The following is a 19750-nucleotide window of genomic DNA, read 5'->3' as shown; positions in this document are numbered from 1 at the left end:
GGCTGCATTGCAGAAAGGAGTGCCAGATTTTTTTCTTCCATAGCATTGAAATGTCAGGGCAAATCAGAGCTCAGTCTTATTTAAAACATCGTGAAGACCTTGCTTGACATAATACTTGCAAAATAATTATAAACAAAAGCATGTATTTTTTTAGTTTACTGTCATCTTAAAAACAAGGGAAAAAATGTTATTTTTATTTACCCTTCTAGTTCTAGGTCCAATGATTAGTTCTGTGACAAGACAGCATGACACTTTGAGTATGACAGAAGCCCTGATGCTGCAGCAGAGGCTGGGAATATTAATGGCCAAATCTAGGTGAGTGATTTTTAATTCTGCCAGTTCCCTAGCTGTTTAATTTCTTCCTCATAGCCTTTGTTCACATCTCTCCTTTGAAGCAGCATTTCAGTTCTTGGTTTTCTGAAATATTAATATTAGCGCATACTTGAGACAAAATAACAAGCTTGTATGATTATTGATTACATACCCTTTCTTTGTTGTTCCTGAGGTACAGAGGCTGTGCTTCAAAAATCTTGATATACACAATATACTGCAGCTTTCTTCTTGCAACTCCAGTGATTTTTTTTTCTCCAAAGTGCGTTGCATTTTAAGTTCTGGGTTGTTTTTTTTTAAGTTTTTTTAAAGAAGCAGGCACCTGTATTCAACAGACTTGGTCAGTTATTTCATGCTGAATGCATAGAAAGTCTGATATTAACAGCATGCAGCTATGTAGTTCTGTTTTCACTACAAAAAACATTTGAGGAGGTCTCAGTCTAGGCTTTATTAAGTGCATGCATATTTATTAAGGCTGCTTGAGGCACATATATAAGTACATTGTATGGACCAGAGTATTCCCTGTTAATCTGCCCTGAGGCTATTGTCACCTGTTGCTCTTCATAGCAGGGGATTCCCAGGGTAAACAGCACCGTGGCAGTAGGCTGACAGGAACATCTGAACATTACTGTAGTGAGGCTCTGAGGGGTGCCAGGGTAGGAAACCAGGATCAGGTGTTACTACCTGTATCTCCCTTTCTCAACAGAAGAGAAAGAACAACTACTACTACTGCTACTACTACCACTATAAAAATTTCAAAACTTCACAATGGAAAAAGAAAAAAAAAGTTTGTGTGTAGCATAGCTTCTCTCTGCAGCAGTAAAAGCAAACAAGCAATGCCCAGTTTTATTTTGAGTTGGGGAAAAAATCTTTGTCAATATAATGCATGTTTCATGTTATGGACAGAAATGATATTAAAGAATCATGATTTTGAATAGGTGTCTGGTACTTTGCCTCTTTATCACTGGATTAATTGGAGCAGTGTTGTTACCTCTGCAGGGGATTCTTGGGGGCTGATTTATACAGTCTCTAGGGTAGGAGTATCTCTTTTGAGTGGCTTTTCTGATGAAAAAAAGTGGAAAAGTTAACTGCTCCTCATTGTATTCTTTGCATCTTATCCCTTAGCAGAGTAAAGAGCTACGTGAACACTACTGCTGCATGCTAATACAAATGCCTGTCTAGAAACCAAGTCATGATTTTCTTAAGATGATAACATTGGATTTTTTCCCTCTAGTCAGGAAAACTTATCAGTCCATACTGTCTTCATTCTTCTTGATTTCTAGTGTTGTATCTCTTGTTGACTTAATAGCTCTCCTCCAGGATTTTTCATTTGTGTAGTGGAAATTTTAGTTCTTATCCAATATAAAAATTATGTGAATGGGTTAAGTTTTCTTTTTCAGACTTTCTTGTATTTAAGAAATGTGAGACTTAACCCAATTTCATGGTGGTAGAGGATGAAACAGCAAGTTGCAAAACTTTGTCCTGTGAACATTTATTAAACTGTTTTGTGAAAGTTTTGCCATACACACAGAAGTCTTTAAATGAAAATACAAAAAATACCAAGGTGTTTTTTTTGTTTCATTACTTTAGCCATGCTGTTCAGTGTTACCACCTTTTACTGTTTTAAAACGAATGTGTAACACAATTTAATCCAAATAGAACTTTACAGAAATAAGGAAACCCCAAGTTTTAAAATATTTGTGTTGGATGTGGGGTTTTTTCCTTCCCTTGTCTTTGATTACATAGTTTGATATACGCTGCCATATGGGAAATATTCTAAATTGGAAGCACAGAGCCTTACTGCATGGCTGCCAGCAGAGGGCTGCCTGCAGGCCTGGAACCCGGAGCTGCCAAAGCCAGGGCAGCCATATGGGCTCTTTGTGTTGCCGGTGCCTGCTAACCTGCTACAGCCCAGGGCTTCTAGGTGTGTCTCTAGTGCTGTGCTCCTGAGCCAGGGAATGCTCATTTAGGTGGAACTGGAATCTAGGTAGCTGCCTCGTGTAAAAGCCTGGTTTAGGAAATTCAAATCTTACACAGTAAGTGGTTGGGTTTTGTTTTCCCCCAAGGTGCTACTGTGGGAATTAAGGTGACAAATCAAATGAGTCTGTTTGGTAGTAACCTCAAGGTGAGTTATTGGTAGGACTTTACTGGCTCCGTGTTGCCACTCCTTACTGTCAAATCCAAATTAACCATCATATCTGTAGTATCTACATTGACTTTTTATTAAATGCGACTGGAAGATTCATCATGAAGAATTGTATGTCAGAGTAATTTGCATTGGCTTGTTTGTTGATGTTACTTCGTTTTTACTTCAACTAAATGATCATTTTGTTGGTTGGTTTTTTTTTCTCATTTAGAGATCAGATGGTCTTCTGAAGAAGTCATGGGTAGCTGTTGTAGCTGTCCAGATAAAGAAACTGTCCCAGATAACCACCGAAACAAGTTTAAGGTATGCAGCCAGTGTGATGTGCTGTGAACTATTTTTTTGTTTTCTTACAGACCACATCTGTGATTAAAAAAAAAAGTAATGAAAACGGAGTGCAAATTTCTGAGCAGCTGAAACACTGCAGTTGCAGGTGCCTGTGGCTACAGGTTTCTCTTGTGCCTTTGAGAAACCCTCTCTTCTCAGCAGTGACAGGAATTCCCTAGACAGGGTAGCCTTGCTAGGACAGTTTGGATCTTCAGGAAAGAGAAGAGGCTTGTGATTTTCATCCACCTCCATTTCAGTTGGTAGAGCCCAAGTAAGGAGTGTTGCCTGTGGAAGGTTACATTAGGAAAGGAGTCCTTAGCATATGGGAATCAGTAGCTTTTGGGGAAGTGTGATTATGAACCTGAATGTGGGATCATCAATAGAAAATTTTAGGACTGCTGATTTGACTTGAAGGTCGCTACTGATTATACATTTTGAAAACTTTTATCCTTTATGTGGAGAAATGTTATTTCTAAGTGCCCTTTTGTCTCAAAAATCTCTGGAATTTATAAGCCTGTGAACACTCGTTCATGTGCTTGACATGTTGAGCATGAAGCAGCTGAAGTCAGTGACTGTAAGTCAACATACCTTTGCATAGGTCACACAAGTCAGATTTGCTTCTGTGCTCCAAACTGTCTCTGTGAGTTGACAAAGGAATGTAATGCTTCCATAGTGAAAACTAATTCATGTGTTGCCTTAGGGCAACCATGAAATGAGCTTTAAAGCCATGGGAATTTCTGGAAATGTTTAATATTATCAGGTAAGAAAGCTGAAGGATAAAATAGATTTCTGTTTTCTTCCTCTTTATGCATCACTTTGTGTAACTAGTTCCTATTTTTCTCCTTGTAGAATTTCTCTATTGTTTGTTTAGCGGAGGGGTAGGGGAGGGAGAGATGAAGGAATGTAATCTGCAAAATGAGGAAAATGGGCATAAGCCTCACAGGCAGATGAAATGATTCCTAATTCTTTTCAATTAACTAGATTTCAAGTTGAAAATGTATTTTTTAAGGAGTCACATTAATTCCGTAGGGATTTTTTTCAGTAGCTTTTTTACTGATTAAGAAAGAATCCTACTAAAAGCAGCATTGTGAGGTAAAATAGAGGGGAAATATATACTGTCCAAATTCTATAAAGGATGCAGATGACCTCAAAACTGGCCTAAAAGCAGAAAGAGCAAGAGTTTAGCTTTATATACGTTTTTTCACACAAGATAACTATAAGGTATTTGAATTATTTGTTGACTTTAAAAAGGCAACAAAATGTCTAAAACTGTTGGTTGATTCAGCACAGTGCAAGGCTATACATGTGTGTGAAGGAAGCTTTTTCTTGGAGCCACTTACCCTTTCTCATTCCTTTTCCCAACTGTAAGCAGAGTTATATGACAAAGCAAATATTTTTTTTCAGAAATGGGGCTCTGAAAGATTCCATTATCTGAGGTATGCCTTATCCATGTGGGAATACTAGAATATGTACATAAAGCCAGTTTAAAAAAATATTTAACCTGCAAATCTCTTCTACTTTAAATTTCTCGTCAGATTTTACAGGAATGTTAGGCAGCCTCCTTTGTATTGTTTGTAAATAAGTATTATTTTAATTTTCTGAATTCTGGGTTAGGATAGCACAGAAACTAGTTTGTGAAGCTCTTTTATTGTTTTTTTTAAACATTCACTTCAAGGATTGTAACTAATACGATAGCACAGATGGAGTCTACCAGCCAGGCATTAAGATTATTAGAAGTGGTGTTGTTTCTCAAAAGAGTAATTACCTAATGCTTTTTAATTTCTTTTTTATAGGTTATTAATGTGGATGATGATGGTAATGAACTGGGTTCTGGCATAATGGAACTTACAGATACAGAACTAGTTTTGTACACCCGTAAAAGGGACTCTGTCAAATGGCACTACCTCTGTCTCCGTCGCTATGGCTATGACTCAAATCTTTTCTCTTTCGAAAGTGGTCGAAGGTGTCAAACTGGACAAGGTATGTGGAAATTTTGCATATAAAGCTACTTGCAAGTTTATTTGATGTTGGAAGATATTTGCCAGTCCTTTGGCAAGAGTTATAAAGGCTATAGTTCTGTATGTGAATGTGGTTTATGGAAAACAATTACCTTATGAGGAATGGTCTTCTGGTAAAATGAGGATTTGAGTTGCATGTGTTTTTTGGCATTTGTAGATCTGGAGGACTTCAAGGTTCTATGTGAGTATTCTTTTGGTCAACTTAGGAGGTGGTTTTGACAGGGAAATTCTCCTGCCTCAGAGGTTGACTTGACCTCTGGGAGAGGCAGTAGAATCTGAAACTGTGAAGGAATGCCCTCAGAATTCAACAAATTCTCTATTTTTAAGGTTTTAAGAGCCTGGAGCACTGATATGAACAGGATGGCTGGCCCCAGCTTATTATTGTCTTCAGTAATGCACTGGTGTTTCATCCTCTTCCTAAAGCAAATACCACTTTCATTAATATCAATGACATAATTCTCAAATTTTGATGGTTTTATATGAGGTGTGTATACTTCAGCTATGCTCAGTTATTTTTCGAGTGGCTTTCATCAGAAAAAGATGTTTACCTTTCAGTAGCCAGACCATGCCTGCCTTGGCCAAGGTTGGCTCCCTCTGAGAATATTCAGGTGTTTCTCTCTTCCCTGCAGCAGTCCCTGAGGGACTGAGCTGTTTTTGTTGAGCTCTCAGCCTTGTTTTGCATCTTCCTACTGTGAAATAGCTGTGTGTGCTTGGAATTCTTATGCACTCATATGTTGTGAAGTTAAGCTCCAATGTTCTTCTGGATTTTTGGCATTTACCAGTGTTCTTATCAATAATTTTAGACATTCAGAAATCACAGGTTTTGTTTTTTAATTTCACTGTTAAAAAGTCAAAAAGATGGAAGAATTGGATCACATATAAACCTATTCAATATTCATTGTCCAAGCGAAGGTAAAGGAAGAAAAGGGTTTTTTTCATGGGAGTTTAAAAGGCACTCTCAGTTCATCTCCTAATGAGAAATGGAGATATTTTCAAACATTGCAATATACTCCATACTAAACTAAATTTTCATCATTCTTAAAGTAATAAAATTTGTTTTGAAGATAATAACTTTAATGTGTTTTGCAGTTGAATTTACTGTTTCTTCTGAACATTGAAAACAGATACTAATAATACTTAATTGAAATACTAATTTGAAGGTTATTTTCTACAGTCTATTAGCAAGTCTGCAAAATCTTACACCAAGACACCAAGTCTAATTGACTTCTCCACTTTCCTTCTAATTTTTCCTTTTTTTTTTTTTATAAACAAGATTAGGCAGGCTGTGTAAGCAGCAACCCTTTCCTCCCTCTTTTGTTTCTTGCCTTCCTTATGTAATACTAAAATACTGTGAATATTGGGAAAAAAGAAATCTGGCAGAAAATGTTCTCTGCTGCCCTTTTGCAATGGAACATTGTTCCTGAGACCTACAGTGGGTTTTGTGGGCACAGTTGCAAAACTTCATCTTCACTTCATGGGGTGACGAAGTTTTTCAATTGAGAATTCCCTGAATACTGCCCAGCAACTTCTTACATTAGTCAGTATTCTTGTTTCTGTTTTTCCTTTAATATCAAGTTATTTCTATTGTTAAGCTGTGAGAAGCAATGATGGTGAAACATTGAGTTTGTGCTAGGTATTAAAACCCTTGCAGACACATCTTTGGACCACATCTAACAGATAATTGAGGATATAAAACCTGGAGAAGTTGGTATGTCATCATGTTGTGTGACAGTTCACATTGTATTTAATATGAATGTATTTAAATGCAGCTGAAATTCTCAGAAACACACTGGGAACTTTTTAAAGTTTATGAACCTAGAGTTTTAAAAAATTCTGGGGTTTGTCCATTAAGATTCAAACATCCAGTGTGAATGTTCAGAAATATACAAAACATTACACATTCTATGTGTAATATTACACATTCATGTCTATTGCACATGGCTGGATTAGGGGTCAGGGACATAGAGTAGTAGAAGATCTATAGCTGCAGTGTTGCAAACATGAAGCTTATTCAGTGCAGCAGCTGCATATTAATAGCTGAGCATTGTTCCTCGTAGCCCATTTGGTGTATTCCCAGCTGGGGTTGTGTGAACTTCTGCCATGTGAAGCATTTCTGGTGGTTCTGATCTGCCACAGCACTGCATCCCTAAATAAATATATGATGGTAGTAATTGCCAGCATGTTCACATAACTGCACTTGCAGAAGTGGCTATATAGGTAGGTACTTTTCAGTAAAGAGTGTTTTAAGATTGTAATACTCACTTTAAAAAATGAGCACCTGCACCCACGTTTAACAAGCATGTCAACTTTAACTTCATGCTTTCAATGGAAGAATAATCCAAAGCTGCGACTTTGCTGGTGAGGGTAAGTTGGGACACTCCCTGCTGTTCAAAGGCAAAGTGGCACAATACACACGCAAAATACACGGTATTGCTGCTAACTTTGTGCTCTGTGTCTATCCTTTAGCCTAAAGCAATTAGTTTGTTACTGTCTGTTTCACACAGTTTGTCCTACTAGCTTTTAATTTTAGTCTTCTTAAAGAAGCTGAATTTATATCCAGTGTTTAAATCCTTTTCTGTTGTGCAGGTATCTTATTTTTGTGGTAGTTTAATAGAAATCTGATTTAGGAAATACACCTTTGTAGCACCACCGTAGTTTCATTTAATGTTTTTTAAATACATATTTATTTAACAGGTATCCTTTTTATTAGCTTAAAAAAAAAACAAACAAAAACCAACTTGGTTTTTTCCCCTCATTTAGCACTCAAAATTTATTTTTGCTCCAAACTGAACTGGTTTTCTGTTCTTATTTAACTTTTGGTGCATGGGAACCTTATTCTTCTATTAGATAACCACTTTAAAGGTTGTCACAGTAATTTTGTGTGTTTTGGTGCAATAAAAATTTTGTAACACTTTTGCTTCTTTAACAGGTTTTCATTATGTGGATTCCAGTTCTATTTCTTGCAAGTTATATATATTGTAAGGCATGTTTCTGAGTTACAGGGTTTTGATTTTTTTTTTTGGATGTATTTATAGGAATCTTTGCCTTTAAGTGTGCCCGGGCAGAAGAGCTATTTAACATGTTACAAGAGATAATGCAGAATAACAGCATAAATGTGGTAGAAGAACCAGTAGTAGAAAGGAATAATCATCAAACTGAGTTGGAAGTACCAAGAACCCCTCGAACACCTACCAGTAAGTATGGTTCTACTGTCAGATGACATACCTGAATGTAATTTAGTTAGCTGAAAATAGCATTTGATTTGAATTTAATCTTTAAGTAATTAAAAAGAAGGCTAATTTAAAGCTAAGAGGTAGTAATGCATTCTCTCGAGGTACTTGCTGAGGATTATCTTCAAGAAGTAAGTTTTGGGAACTTAATTGTTGCATAAGAACACTTATGAATACACCTATTGAATTGCTTTATGATATGTTAACATGCTTTACCTGTAGCATTTCAGAGAAATGTTAATGCTGGGCAAGATTTCAAATTTTTAAATAGGGGGAAAAAATACTGTTTAAATCACATGCGCAGTTGGTTTGGAATCTTTCTTTTGCTCTGAGTAGGATGAGTGAAGTATTTATCTAAAATTTTCTGGTATTTTTGAAATCTCAGGCAGATGGCTTGATATTTGAAACTAGGAATTCCAGTTTATTGATGATTTCAGAGAAATGGAAGCTTAGATAAAGGAGTCTCTGTTTGTCAGGGGGAGATGTTAATGGGGGAAAGAGAAGTTGGAGAGAGTTTACTGGGTGTGTAATACACCTAGTTTTCAGTGGCTGCTTCATAAATGTGTTCTGGAAAATACTGGGATGCTGTTCTGTTTTCCATTTCCTTCCTCTAAGCAAAATTGAGCTTTGTGAATACTTAATATTGTTTTACATATTTTACTTTCTCTTTTGAAAATTAAACTTAAGATATAAAGTATCTTATTCATATACAGTAATATGTTCTATTTTAATATGGTTTTGGCTGTTTTCTAATTGTACCAGCTCCTGGATTCAATGCGCAGAGTTTACCCAACGGCTATCCCAGGTACCCATCTTTTGGAGATGCTTCATCACACCCTTCCAGCAGACACCCTTCTGTCGGCAGCGCACGCCTCCCCTCTGTCGGCGAAGAATCAACACATCCTTTACTTGTAGCAGAGGAGCAAGTGAGTGGTTTTTTCCCTTTGTACAACTGAGCTTCTACATTACTTCAGATTTTTCTAATGATTGTTCTGTTGGCTTTCACTTGCGTTTCAGTATCAGGTGTAAAGTATTCCTACAGTATTTTAACTGCCTCAGAAAAGTGTTTGCCTTGCCTCTTTAAAATGATACTTTGCAGAATGGCTTGCTGAGGAATTTATATTTTATATAAAATAAAAAGATAGAGAAGGTATGTGTTTGCATTATACTCTTTTCAAAAAATTCAGTAACTATTTTTAAACAGGAGTAATTGTACATTATAATGAGAGATCCTGGTCAAAAAGCTTCTTTATATGTAAGTCTTCTATTTGCCAAATAGAAGTCATGGAATAATTTGCATTAGAAGGGACCTCCAGTCTCTATATCAAAGTTTTAAGTTAGAGAAAACTTCACAGACCATTGTCCTGGTCATGTTTTGAATACTACAGGCAAGGGGATTCCACAGAATCTGAGCCATGTGTTCCAGTGTTTCACCACTGCTGTTGTGAAATAATTTCTCTCTAATGTTTCTCTAATGTTATCAGATTTTTGCCTGTTACATCTGGTGTTGACCTTTTGCTAAACATCCCCAAAAAAGGTCTGGCTCTGTTTTTGCTTTCTCTGTTAGGTAGTTGAAAATAGCTATTAGGTGGTTCCCTGCATTCTCTTAAATGGAACTAAGATGGTGTCCTCAGCTTCTCCTTGTATGTCATGTGCTCCAGCTCTAGTCATGGCCCTCCAGTGCACTAGCCTCAGAACGGTGCTGTCTGTCGTGTACTCTGGAGCTCAGGTTCAGTCTTGTGAGAGCTGAATTAATGGTAATAACTTGGTTTATAATAATAATCAGTTGGTATCTAGCCTGTACTGTTGGTGTTGTTTCATACCAAGCACTGGATCTTCTTTTTGCTGTTGCTGAACTTCATAAGGTTTCTCTGAGGTCGGTTCTCTAGGCTCTAGAGATCCCTCTCAGTGGAAACCCTGCCAGTCTGGAAAGACTGAAAACTGTCAACTGAAAACTTCTCTCTCATCATTCAGGTTGCTGATGAAAATGACAGTCAAATTTATAAATGTCATGTGGTTTAGGAAGACTTTAATGTGTGACAAGAAACAGTTTTGGAAACCAGAGAAGGTAGCCAGAGCAGAGGGCTGTGAACTGTCTTGTGGGAAAGGATTTGTTAGGAGCCCTCACAGAAGAGCTCAGGTATTATCGTTGGAGTTACTGAATAGTAAGTGAGTTTAAAAAATCAGTGGAGGAGTCAGGTGATCTGGTAAATGACACTTCAGCTGGCAGGGCTTGACAGAGAGGTTGGCAAGCTACATGACTGCTGCTGTAAAGTACTACTTTTGCTGTTTGGATATCCAGACATAGAATTAAAATTTAGAGAGGGAATCCAGTCTTTCCCATTCAGCCTTGTATTGATCCACTGTGGAAATTGGAGGGATATAACCTAGGAGGGTATCTGCCTTTCTTAGTGCATACGGTGCCAACTCCTCCTTTTTAATTTTGAGTGCCACACTTCATATGGAATTGTATATTTTTCTACGAGTTCCTGTTCTTAGGAGGCTGTTGGCTCTTGAAGAAAGAATGGATAGTTCTTCCTGTAGACCCAACCTCTCTTTTTGTTCCTGGAGTTGTACACAAGGCAGGAGACCGAGGGTTTTCTTAGGTCTCTCTGTGGTTTTCTTTTTGTTTGGTGTTTTTTTTTTTTCCTGGTATGGACAGTAGATTTCCTTGCAGTGTGGAAGTTATGAACGTAAACTTAGCTAAAGTAATTGCTGGTCACTGGTAAGGGACAACAGTGTAGAGCTCTCAGTAATCTGCCCAGGTCTAGTTATGAGCCAGGCAGGAGCAGCCCAAGGTAGCCTTGATTAGAGCCAAACTCTAGAACTAGAGCACAATTGAGGTAAAACATCAAATAAAAATAATTATCAGTGTAAGATATAAATTCTGTTTTTTCTTTAGGGGAACATTAACATAAATAATAACAAAATTTCAGGGAAAAAACCTAAAACTGACTACAGTTCAGCAAAATGCAGGAGAGGTGACTTTTGCTCTTAAACACCTGCCAACACAAGTTTTTCTTTTCAGGTATTTGGATTAGAAGAGTGGGGAGGGAGTTAAGGAGCTCATAAATTTGGAGGGGGAGGGGAAGGCACAATAGTGTTTGAATTTCTTCTTTTTTCTTTGCCTTTTAGGTGCACACTTATGTAAACACTACTGGAGTACAAGAGGAAAGAAAAAATCGATCAAGTGTGCATGTGCCACTGGAATCAAAGCTTTCAAACACTGAAACAACTAAAGCGAAAGAAGATCAGATGTGTACTGATGACAGGGATGCTCAGGTTCTCCTGGAGCCTGAAGGAGTGAAGTTTGTTTTAGGACCAACACCTGTTCAAAGGCAGTTAATGGAAAGAGAGAAACTGGAACAGCTTGGGAGAGATCAAGTTAGTGGCAGCAGCACCAACAACACTGAATGGGACACTGGGTACGACAGTGATGAACGTAGAGAGACACCATCTGCTAATAAATTGGTGTATGAAAATATAAATAGGTTATCAATCCCTAGTGCCTCAGGGGTCAGGAGAGGTCGCTTGACATCAACCAGTACCTCAGACACCCAGAACATTAACAACTCTGCTCAGAGGAGAACTGCGCTGCTGAACTACGAGAACTTGCCATCCTTGCCTCCTGTTTGGGAAGCCCGGAAGCTGAGCAGAGATGAAGACGACAGTTTAGGACCAAAGACCCCGTCTCTGAATGGCTATCACAATAACCTAGATCTAATGCATAACTATGTCAATACAGAGAATGTAACAGTACCAGCAAGTGCTCATAAAGTAGAATTTACACGACGTCGGGACTGCACCCCAACAGTCTTTAACTTTGACATTAGGCGTCCAAGTTTAGAACACAGGCAGCTCAACTATATACAGGTTGACTTGGAAGGTGGTAGTGACTCTGACAACCCTCAGACTCCAAAAACCCCCACCACTCCACTTCCGCAAACTCCAACCAGGCGCACAGAGCTGTATGCTGTGATAGACATTGAAAGAACTGCTGCTATGTCGAGCTTGCAAAAAGCACTGCCCCGAGATGACGGTACTTCTAGGAAAACTAGACATAACAGTACTGACCTGCCTATGTGAGCCTGGGGAGCATTGAATCATTTGCACCTTTTGTGAAGTTTATAAAATTGAAGATGCGAGTACTTTGCATTTCTTAACACTAACGCCTTTTATAGACTAATAGAACTTTTTCTGCATACTTCATGTACTTGTCTTACTAAAGGGAATTAATGTAGAGCAAGTATTCATTTTAGGTAACACTATTTCATTCTACAGTAGAAGTAATTACTGCATAGCAGCATCACCACCTTTCACAGTGCCTCTTGAATTGATTAGAGTCTGAGTGACATGCCAGTTTTGAATTTATAAATATTCTGGTCTGGTGCCTATACTCATTAATGGCATTTGTAACACTTTTTAAAGCCTCTTGATATGTGCATTATTAGCAGGTAAACCTAACCTTTCAATATACATATCCGACGTTCATTCCTCATTGAAGTGGTTCCTCCAGAATGAATTGTGTGTAATATGTTAATTCACTGAGTTTGACATACACAGGATATATTGGTTCATCTCAAGGAATATAAACACCACACCTTTTTTGTCTGTGGGCAAGAAGGCCTCTAATTCCTGACAGTTTTCTTAACTTGTGTGATATTTGAGAGGTCCCATTGATGGTTGTTGATCAGAGCTATAAACACATCAAAAACCAACTTTAAGCTCCTTCTGTTGGAATAGAATTACAAGTGACATATCAAATTCCCTCTGAAATCTGACGAAATTTTATCTCATTAGAGTTTTGGGGTTTTTTGTGAAGGAATTCACAGGTGGGCTGTATGAATTAAGGCTCTCTTGTCATTTCTTAGTTCAGTGTGCCTTCTTTTCTTTGCATTTGTGTGTTCACTTTTTATTTGTTCCATAATGTCTTGTTTTAAAAGTCAAAATTTTGTACATAGCTTTAATTGTTCAGGATCATCTATGTGTTTGTCTTACTCTCTGCCTTTGACAAAGCAAGACTCTTGAAGGTCAAATGGTTGTCTTCGTCCAGTGTTCTACTTTTTTATGCCTGACAGAAATATCCCAGCTCTCCAGCAGCATGCATTATTGCACAACTGGAAAGGTTTATTATGCAGTTATTGTCTTCCTCTAAAGCATCAAACACAGGTTACATGGGAGGCAGGGTACTGGACTTGATAGTACTTTATAGGAAGTTGTACGTTCTAGCAATGTGCACCCATAGGTGATAATGTACTTTAATTTAAAAAGATACGTAGTAAATTATCTGAAGGTAGTATTATCTATGAGCATACTTGTTTTCCTTTTGCAGTTGGTGAATTTGGTTACAATGATGGCTGCTCAGTGTTACAGGTACATCCAGGTAGAATGTTGTTTGTTGAATATGCCAGAGGCACCCTTAGACTTTTTTTTTTCTGTTTTGTTTATTAATAGTCTGAATAATCTTAGAATTCTGGCAGTATTGCAGGTGCACCTTGGTACTAGCAGCAGAAGAGATTGCTCTTGAGCCTGTGATTGCAAAGGAACTGACACTTGTGTGAGCTGGTATGATGTAAAATAACCCTTGAACTGTGAGGAAAAACATGCAAGAAAAGCCATTTGGAGATCTGAAAAAGCATTAAGGGTCTCCATGCAATATTTGAATTTTGAAGTTTTATAAAAACCAAACTACATTTATTTTCTGTCTTTTAAATTGGTGTGTATTTCTGTTCCTACAACCTTTTTCTTTGGTCTTCTCTCATTTAGTAGTGGCAGCAGTAGTAGCAGCACCTGAAATATGTCTCTTGCCATACCAATAGGTGGCATCAGGCCACCTTTTCACTCTGGTTTCATTATTCTTTACTAACTGTATGGTACTGAAATACCAGATAGACAAAAAACATAATTTGCTGAAGTAAAAGATGAGAGTCATTGAGACCATTGTGAGGAATTTAAAAGAGATTTTTTTATAAAAAACCTTATTTCATGGTCAGCTTCTGCATACTCTTGTGATAGACTCACTGACTTGTGAGGAGACCTTGGTACTCAAGAAGGTAAAGACTACCTAGACCTAGGCATTTTAAAGGTTGTAGCCTGGTAGGGCATTGGTCTCTTCTCCCAGTCAGCCAGCAACAGGACAAGAGCACATACGCTTAAGCTGTGCCAGGTAGATGTTAGCAAGAAATACTTCACAGAAAGGCTGATTAGGCATTGGAATATGCTGCCCTGGGAGGTGGTGGAGTCACTGTCCCTGGAGGTGTTTAAGGAAAGACTGGACATGGCAGTTGGTGCTGTGGTCTTGTTGACCACAGGTGGTGTTTGGTCATAGGTTGGCTTCAGTGATCTCAGAGGTCTTTTCCAAGCCTACTGATTCTGTGATTCTGTAACTGCTCCCTCACATCTTTGCCATTGCCTCACCTTATGGACCTCCTGGTCTGTACTGAAGAGAAATTACCATGTATTGCAAAACACTTACTGGGTTAATAATATTGGTGTGATTATTGTTCTTAGCATATAGCTCACTTAAATTTGTGAGCTGCATGTGTTTTGAGGCAAACCTGTTTGGTCTAGCTAGCTGCTTAGCAATATATGGTCCTCATCTGTATAGTTTGGACTAATTAACTGAACCCTTAAAACACATCTGTGAGGCAGGGAAGTAATAATATTCTTAATTACTAAATAGGGAAGCAGAGGCTTTGGGTAGATCATAAGTGACCTGCTGAAATTTCAACAACCAGCCATATCCCTCCTTACTTCCAGTGCACTGTCCTATGCATTATTCTGAGTAGTCTCAGCTAAAAAGAATGGTCTGAGCAAATTTTTTACATTATTGCAAGTTTCACAATGTTTTCTTAGCTCTGGTCCCCAGAATTGAGAACATACTGAAATTTGAACTGTCTGTAGCCTTAATTATATTAAGAAGTCTGATGACATATTTTCCAGAACTACTTTTTAACCTGTTAGGCTTCACAGGTGGGATAATGCCTTCTTGTTTTGTGTACACTCCAAACATGCTGGGTAGTCCCTGTCACCCACACTACTCATCTTTAGCATTCCTTATTTTCTGCCCCTTGAAGTAGATGCAGTTGCAATGCACTTTACCCTTTGAGACTTGGTAAATATTTTTTCAATTCAGTCTCTTTTAAAGGCTGTGATGTTAGATTTAGTGTCTGTAATCTAGGATTCAGTTTTCAGCTGAAATCTCTCCATTCATATTTATTTTGGGCCCACAGGTGTATAGACTGAGAAACTAGAAATATGTAACCATTTTCTTTAGTAAATGTGGCATGTAAAGTTTACATAAACTAGGTCCTGTAAAAATGGTAGCATCTCCATCCAATTCTACTTTTCATCCATAATGTGCAGTCTGTTGCTGCCCTTCAAACACATTTAACAAGGGGAAACCTTTAACTGTAGGTATTCCTTTAGTGCAATGATTTGGGAAAGACATACATTACTCTATCTTTTAAACAAGGAAACTGAGTTGTTAAAGAATACAGAAAAGTGACCAAAAGTACATAATATTGTGCTAGAAATACACAGAATTGTACTTCTAATGAATGATAATAAATGAGAATTTATTCCATTGTTATGTCAGGAAAGTAAACTTTCCCTCAAAATCATGTCAGGAGGAGGACCAATTGTTTTAATTTTTGTGGTGTTTTTTTGCTAACTTCCTAAAACAATATTGAAAAAGACCATTCTGAAAACCATGACACTCATTAGAACATCTTTTGTTTCCCCCAATAAGTATGTTCTGCATTTAACAGGGGTTGAATCTGATGATGTGCATTGAAGCACTATTCCTATTAACGTCTTCAGAGCTTTTATAGAAAATATAAGTGTTGAAGTAGAAATTTCATATAATAAATTGATAAAATGTCCTTCCCCCCACTGCTCCCCCCCACCCCCACTTGATGTTTGGATATTTGTGTGTGTTTGCACCTCTGACTAGGGCTTGGGTGTAAAAAGGATCATGGAAATGTGTAAAGTGTACAAATTCCAAACCAGTGTCAAAACAGGGCTGCTTTTTATAGGTGACGGATCAGCAGTTGATTTTGCTGGTTTTATAACACTGTGCATTGGCTCAAAATCTGGCTGTTCTTGTTTTTGTTTTATATTTACCTGCTTCTCAATGAGAGAGATTCAAGAGAGAACAGATTGTTCTTATTCACTGTCGGTGAAGTAAGAGTGGAAATTCTGATTCATGTCAGTAGTTTGAGCATACAATGATGTATCTGATTTGGACGTCTGTTTTTAAGCAGTATTCCTCGCTTCATGTAAGGTGAGATCCATGGTGAAATTCCATTTCTGCACTGTACTAATTTATTTAATGGCTGCAAATAAGATGAAACTAATGGAGTAGAAACTAGTAGTGGACTTAAATCTGAAATTCTCCTATTTCCCTAGAGGAGTCTGGTCCTTCATTGTGATAGATAGAGTTAGGTGTTTTTGGAATTTAATGATATGATCTTTCCCATCTCTTCCTTGAGGTAGCAATTCAGGCATTTATATTTGACAGTATTTACTTAATATAAACTTAAGTTCATTTATTATATCTTTATTTTTAATTCATATACACTCCAAGAAAAAAAAATCCAGAAGAAATTCCGCCACAAAAAACTGCGTTAAGTTGGAGTCAGGTTTGCTGATGTCCTTCTTACAGAAGATTATGAAAAAGGAATTCATGTTGAGGTTCTTTCACAATCTTTAGGAATTACTTCCTCTTTTGGACAAGATGAGTGAATCAGAAGAAAAAAAAAGAGCAACTTAGCATTCTGCAACTCTGACCATGTATACATTATTTCTTGTGCTGTGCTGTAAGGTATGTGAGTAAGTCTGTCAGATGTCTTATGAGGATATTTTCCTAACACGGTGTTTACTCCAGATTAACGCAGTATTTTGTTTGGAAGTATGTAGGTGTACAGGTAGAAATAGAATATGAGAAATAAGGTCGATGAAACAAGTGTTGGATATTTCTATATTTTTATACATTATGAAGGGCATTTTTGAAATTTTTCTTGCAGTTTTAGTAATTATTTAGTGTGGTAATACATATATTGTGACAATGTTTTCCGCTATATCCATTACTTTGGTGTAATTCTGTTTTATGTAGCAAATATGTGTATATAGAAAGGAGATTATGTAAAAACTATCATTAAAAAATAGGCTCAAGCCCTTCAGAACAGGGACCATCTTCCTCTGTGTCTACAAAGTACTAAATGCCTTGGGGTCCCAGCCAGAGCTTCTGTCTGAGACCTGTAGTGACCGAATTGCCAAGTGAGGAGTGTGGGGAGCAGCTCCCTGCTTTCTGTGAGAAGCCTTAGTATGAAAGGTGTGGTGAAGCTCACCCTGCCAGTCCCTGGTGCTGGGCTGTGCAGTGCACACCGCCTGCCAAGTGACCCAGGGAGCCCAGAGCATCATTTGCTCTGGTCCTGCCCCTTGGCAGTTGGAAAGGAAGTCTGACAAGGAGCTTTGATGTCATCAGGAAATCTTCCTTGTTAGCGGGGTGACCCTTCCAGAGCTTGTTCGGTCTGCATGCAGTGTCCTTTGAAGATGAAGAAATTATTCCTGTTGACTTCAAGGGCCACTGGATGTGCTCCTGCAAGATCAAGTACTGCTGGTGTAACAGCTCTGTTACACCTGAGGACCTGCTTGGTCAAGTTCTTCAGGAATGGTCTAAAAGGATGTAAAAATATAAATATATTTAATTACATGTACTGAAAACCAAATCCTATTTGTTGTGGTCAGAGTTCAGATAATTATGGGAATTTTGATTTCTTAGTCATAGTTGCATATATATTGCTTTAACTGTTGTGTATGAAAGAGGAAGTGATTCTAAAACGTGTGAAAGATCAGGATTACACCTGTTTTTTAATGGTAATGTTATTTAGGAATGGATGTCAGCGAATTTAACTCCATAGTAATGCAGGTTTTTTGCATTGGAATATGTGTGTATATCATACACCCACATTTTATATATAATATATTATATATTTGGTACTAACTTTGTATTTTGAAATTTTGCCAAATCGCAAACACGGATGTTCTCACTTGTAAGACTTTGGTACTTAATAACTGAATGTATAAGAAATGCTCTGATATGAGAGGAAAGAGTGTTGTATGGTGTCCCACAGTCCAGATGGCTGGACCAGCAGGCACGTTGCCTTTCTCACATCTGGCTTCACTGCAGCATCACCTTTGGTCTCCTGGCAAGCGTCTGTGTCCCGGCCAAACGCACCGCACTAGCGTCCAAGCTGACTGGTAGGAGTGATACAGTAGTCACCAGTGTGCCACAAATGCATTTATTAAATGCAGAAATAAACATTTCTACAAAGGCCAAAATCTTATGTTGTATGTTCCTTTCTTGTCATTACATTGTATCATATTGTAAGATTATTGTATGTCCTAATTTGCATTATAAAATGTTTTTTCCTACTTAAAGGCATAAATATAGCAACTTTGTATAAAGGTAGCTTTCTAGATTTTTATTTCTTTTATATAAAAAAGTCTAAACAGTGGGAGTACCATTGCCAAATTGTTTATAAAATTTCAAGTAATTTTCCCTGTTCAGTGAATTTGTTTTTACAAACATTCCGTATTTCTTATACTATGCAGAAAGAGTGTATTTTTATGCCATTCCACATTAATCTTAAAAAAAATAATTTCACTTCTTTTAAGCTGTTGTTATAGAGAAAGCTTACCAAATGTGCATTTTTAAAAAAATGTGTTATGTACATTTTTCCCCTTACCAGTGCCAACTTCATTTGGAAAAAAAAAAATTGTAGCATGGCAATAAACTATTGATTTTACATTAAAGGTTGTCTGTGGGTTACTTCAGTAGTTTGCAGTGTTAGTGTCACTGTATTGTGTTTTGTTTATATAATCTTTTTTGCTTTTCTTTAAATCATTGCTTCATGTACCTCTCTCTGCCCTCCTCCCTTTCTCTCTATTCCACTCATTACTCTGTAGTAAAAAAATGCCCAAAACTGATCATGGTGCTCTGAAGTCTGTAAATTCATCTCCAAGATTTTGTTTCATTTCTGCCGGTTTTCTGTCGCACCTTTGTCGTGCATGTAGATTGAGATTTTTTTTAAAATGAGGCATTTTTTTCTTCCCATACTGTGCAACTTGGAAAATTGCCCTTGGCACAAGCGAGGTGAGGGCACGGCACAGCTAGGAGAGGTGGGAGCCCAGAACCAGTGCTGCTGCTGTGTTCTTCCTAGTCTGGTATCACTGCCTTTACACTTTGTAAAGCATAGCTTAGCAATGGTCAAAAGCCCCTTCAACCCAATTCACTAATTTGTAGTTTTTCTGTGAGCGTTGGATCTTTCAAAGGCAATAACTTGGATAAGTCTGAAGCACTTTAAAATATTTTTTCTCCCAACTCACCACAGTAGCAGCAAACGTGAATTAAAATGAATTATTACTTCAGTGCACATCTTTATGAAAGCTGTGATTCTGAGAGAAGCTGTTTACATTGTTTAGTTGTATTATTTGCCCTAGCCAAAACTTAAATAGTTTTCAGCATAACTATGATGAAAACTAGGTATTTAAATTAAATTAGTAGTCTAATTACAGAACAGGGTTGTGGAGGGAAGTGTATCTAACTCTGTGAAGAAAATAGAACGAAAGGCCTAACATACTCAAGAACTAATACTAACCAGGTATTGACAAAATTAGCAATACAGGTGAGAGCTGGC

General features: G+C 37.6%; 1 protein-coding gene across 1 annotated transcript; it reads left to right on the top strand.

Annotated features, from left to right (window-relative positions):
- The first annotated feature begins 227 nt into the window (after positions 1–227).
- On the top strand, positions 228–13645 carry FRS2 (fibroblast growth factor receptor substrate 2). The gene is made up of 6 exons (XM_066550118.1): positions 228–315; positions 2688–2779; positions 4594–4780; positions 7854–8012; positions 8811–8974; positions 11184–13645. Exons 2-6 carry the CDS (start codon positions 2714–2716, stop codon positions 12132–12134), a joined length of 1527 nt encoding a protein of 508 aa, XP_066406215.1. The 5' UTR covers positions 228–315; positions 2688–2713; the 3' UTR covers positions 12135–13645.
- Positions 13646–19750: the final 6105 nt, after the last annotated feature.

Source organism: Molothrus aeneus, chromosome 5 (assembly GCF_037042795.1).
Source record: "Molothrus aeneus isolate 106 chromosome 5, BPBGC_Maene_1.0, whole genome shotgun sequence".
Lineage (NCBI taxonomy): Eukaryota > Metazoa > Chordata > Aves > Passeriformes > Icteridae > Molothrus > Molothrus aeneus.
This window is presented reverse-complemented; position numbering and strand designations above follow the sequence as displayed.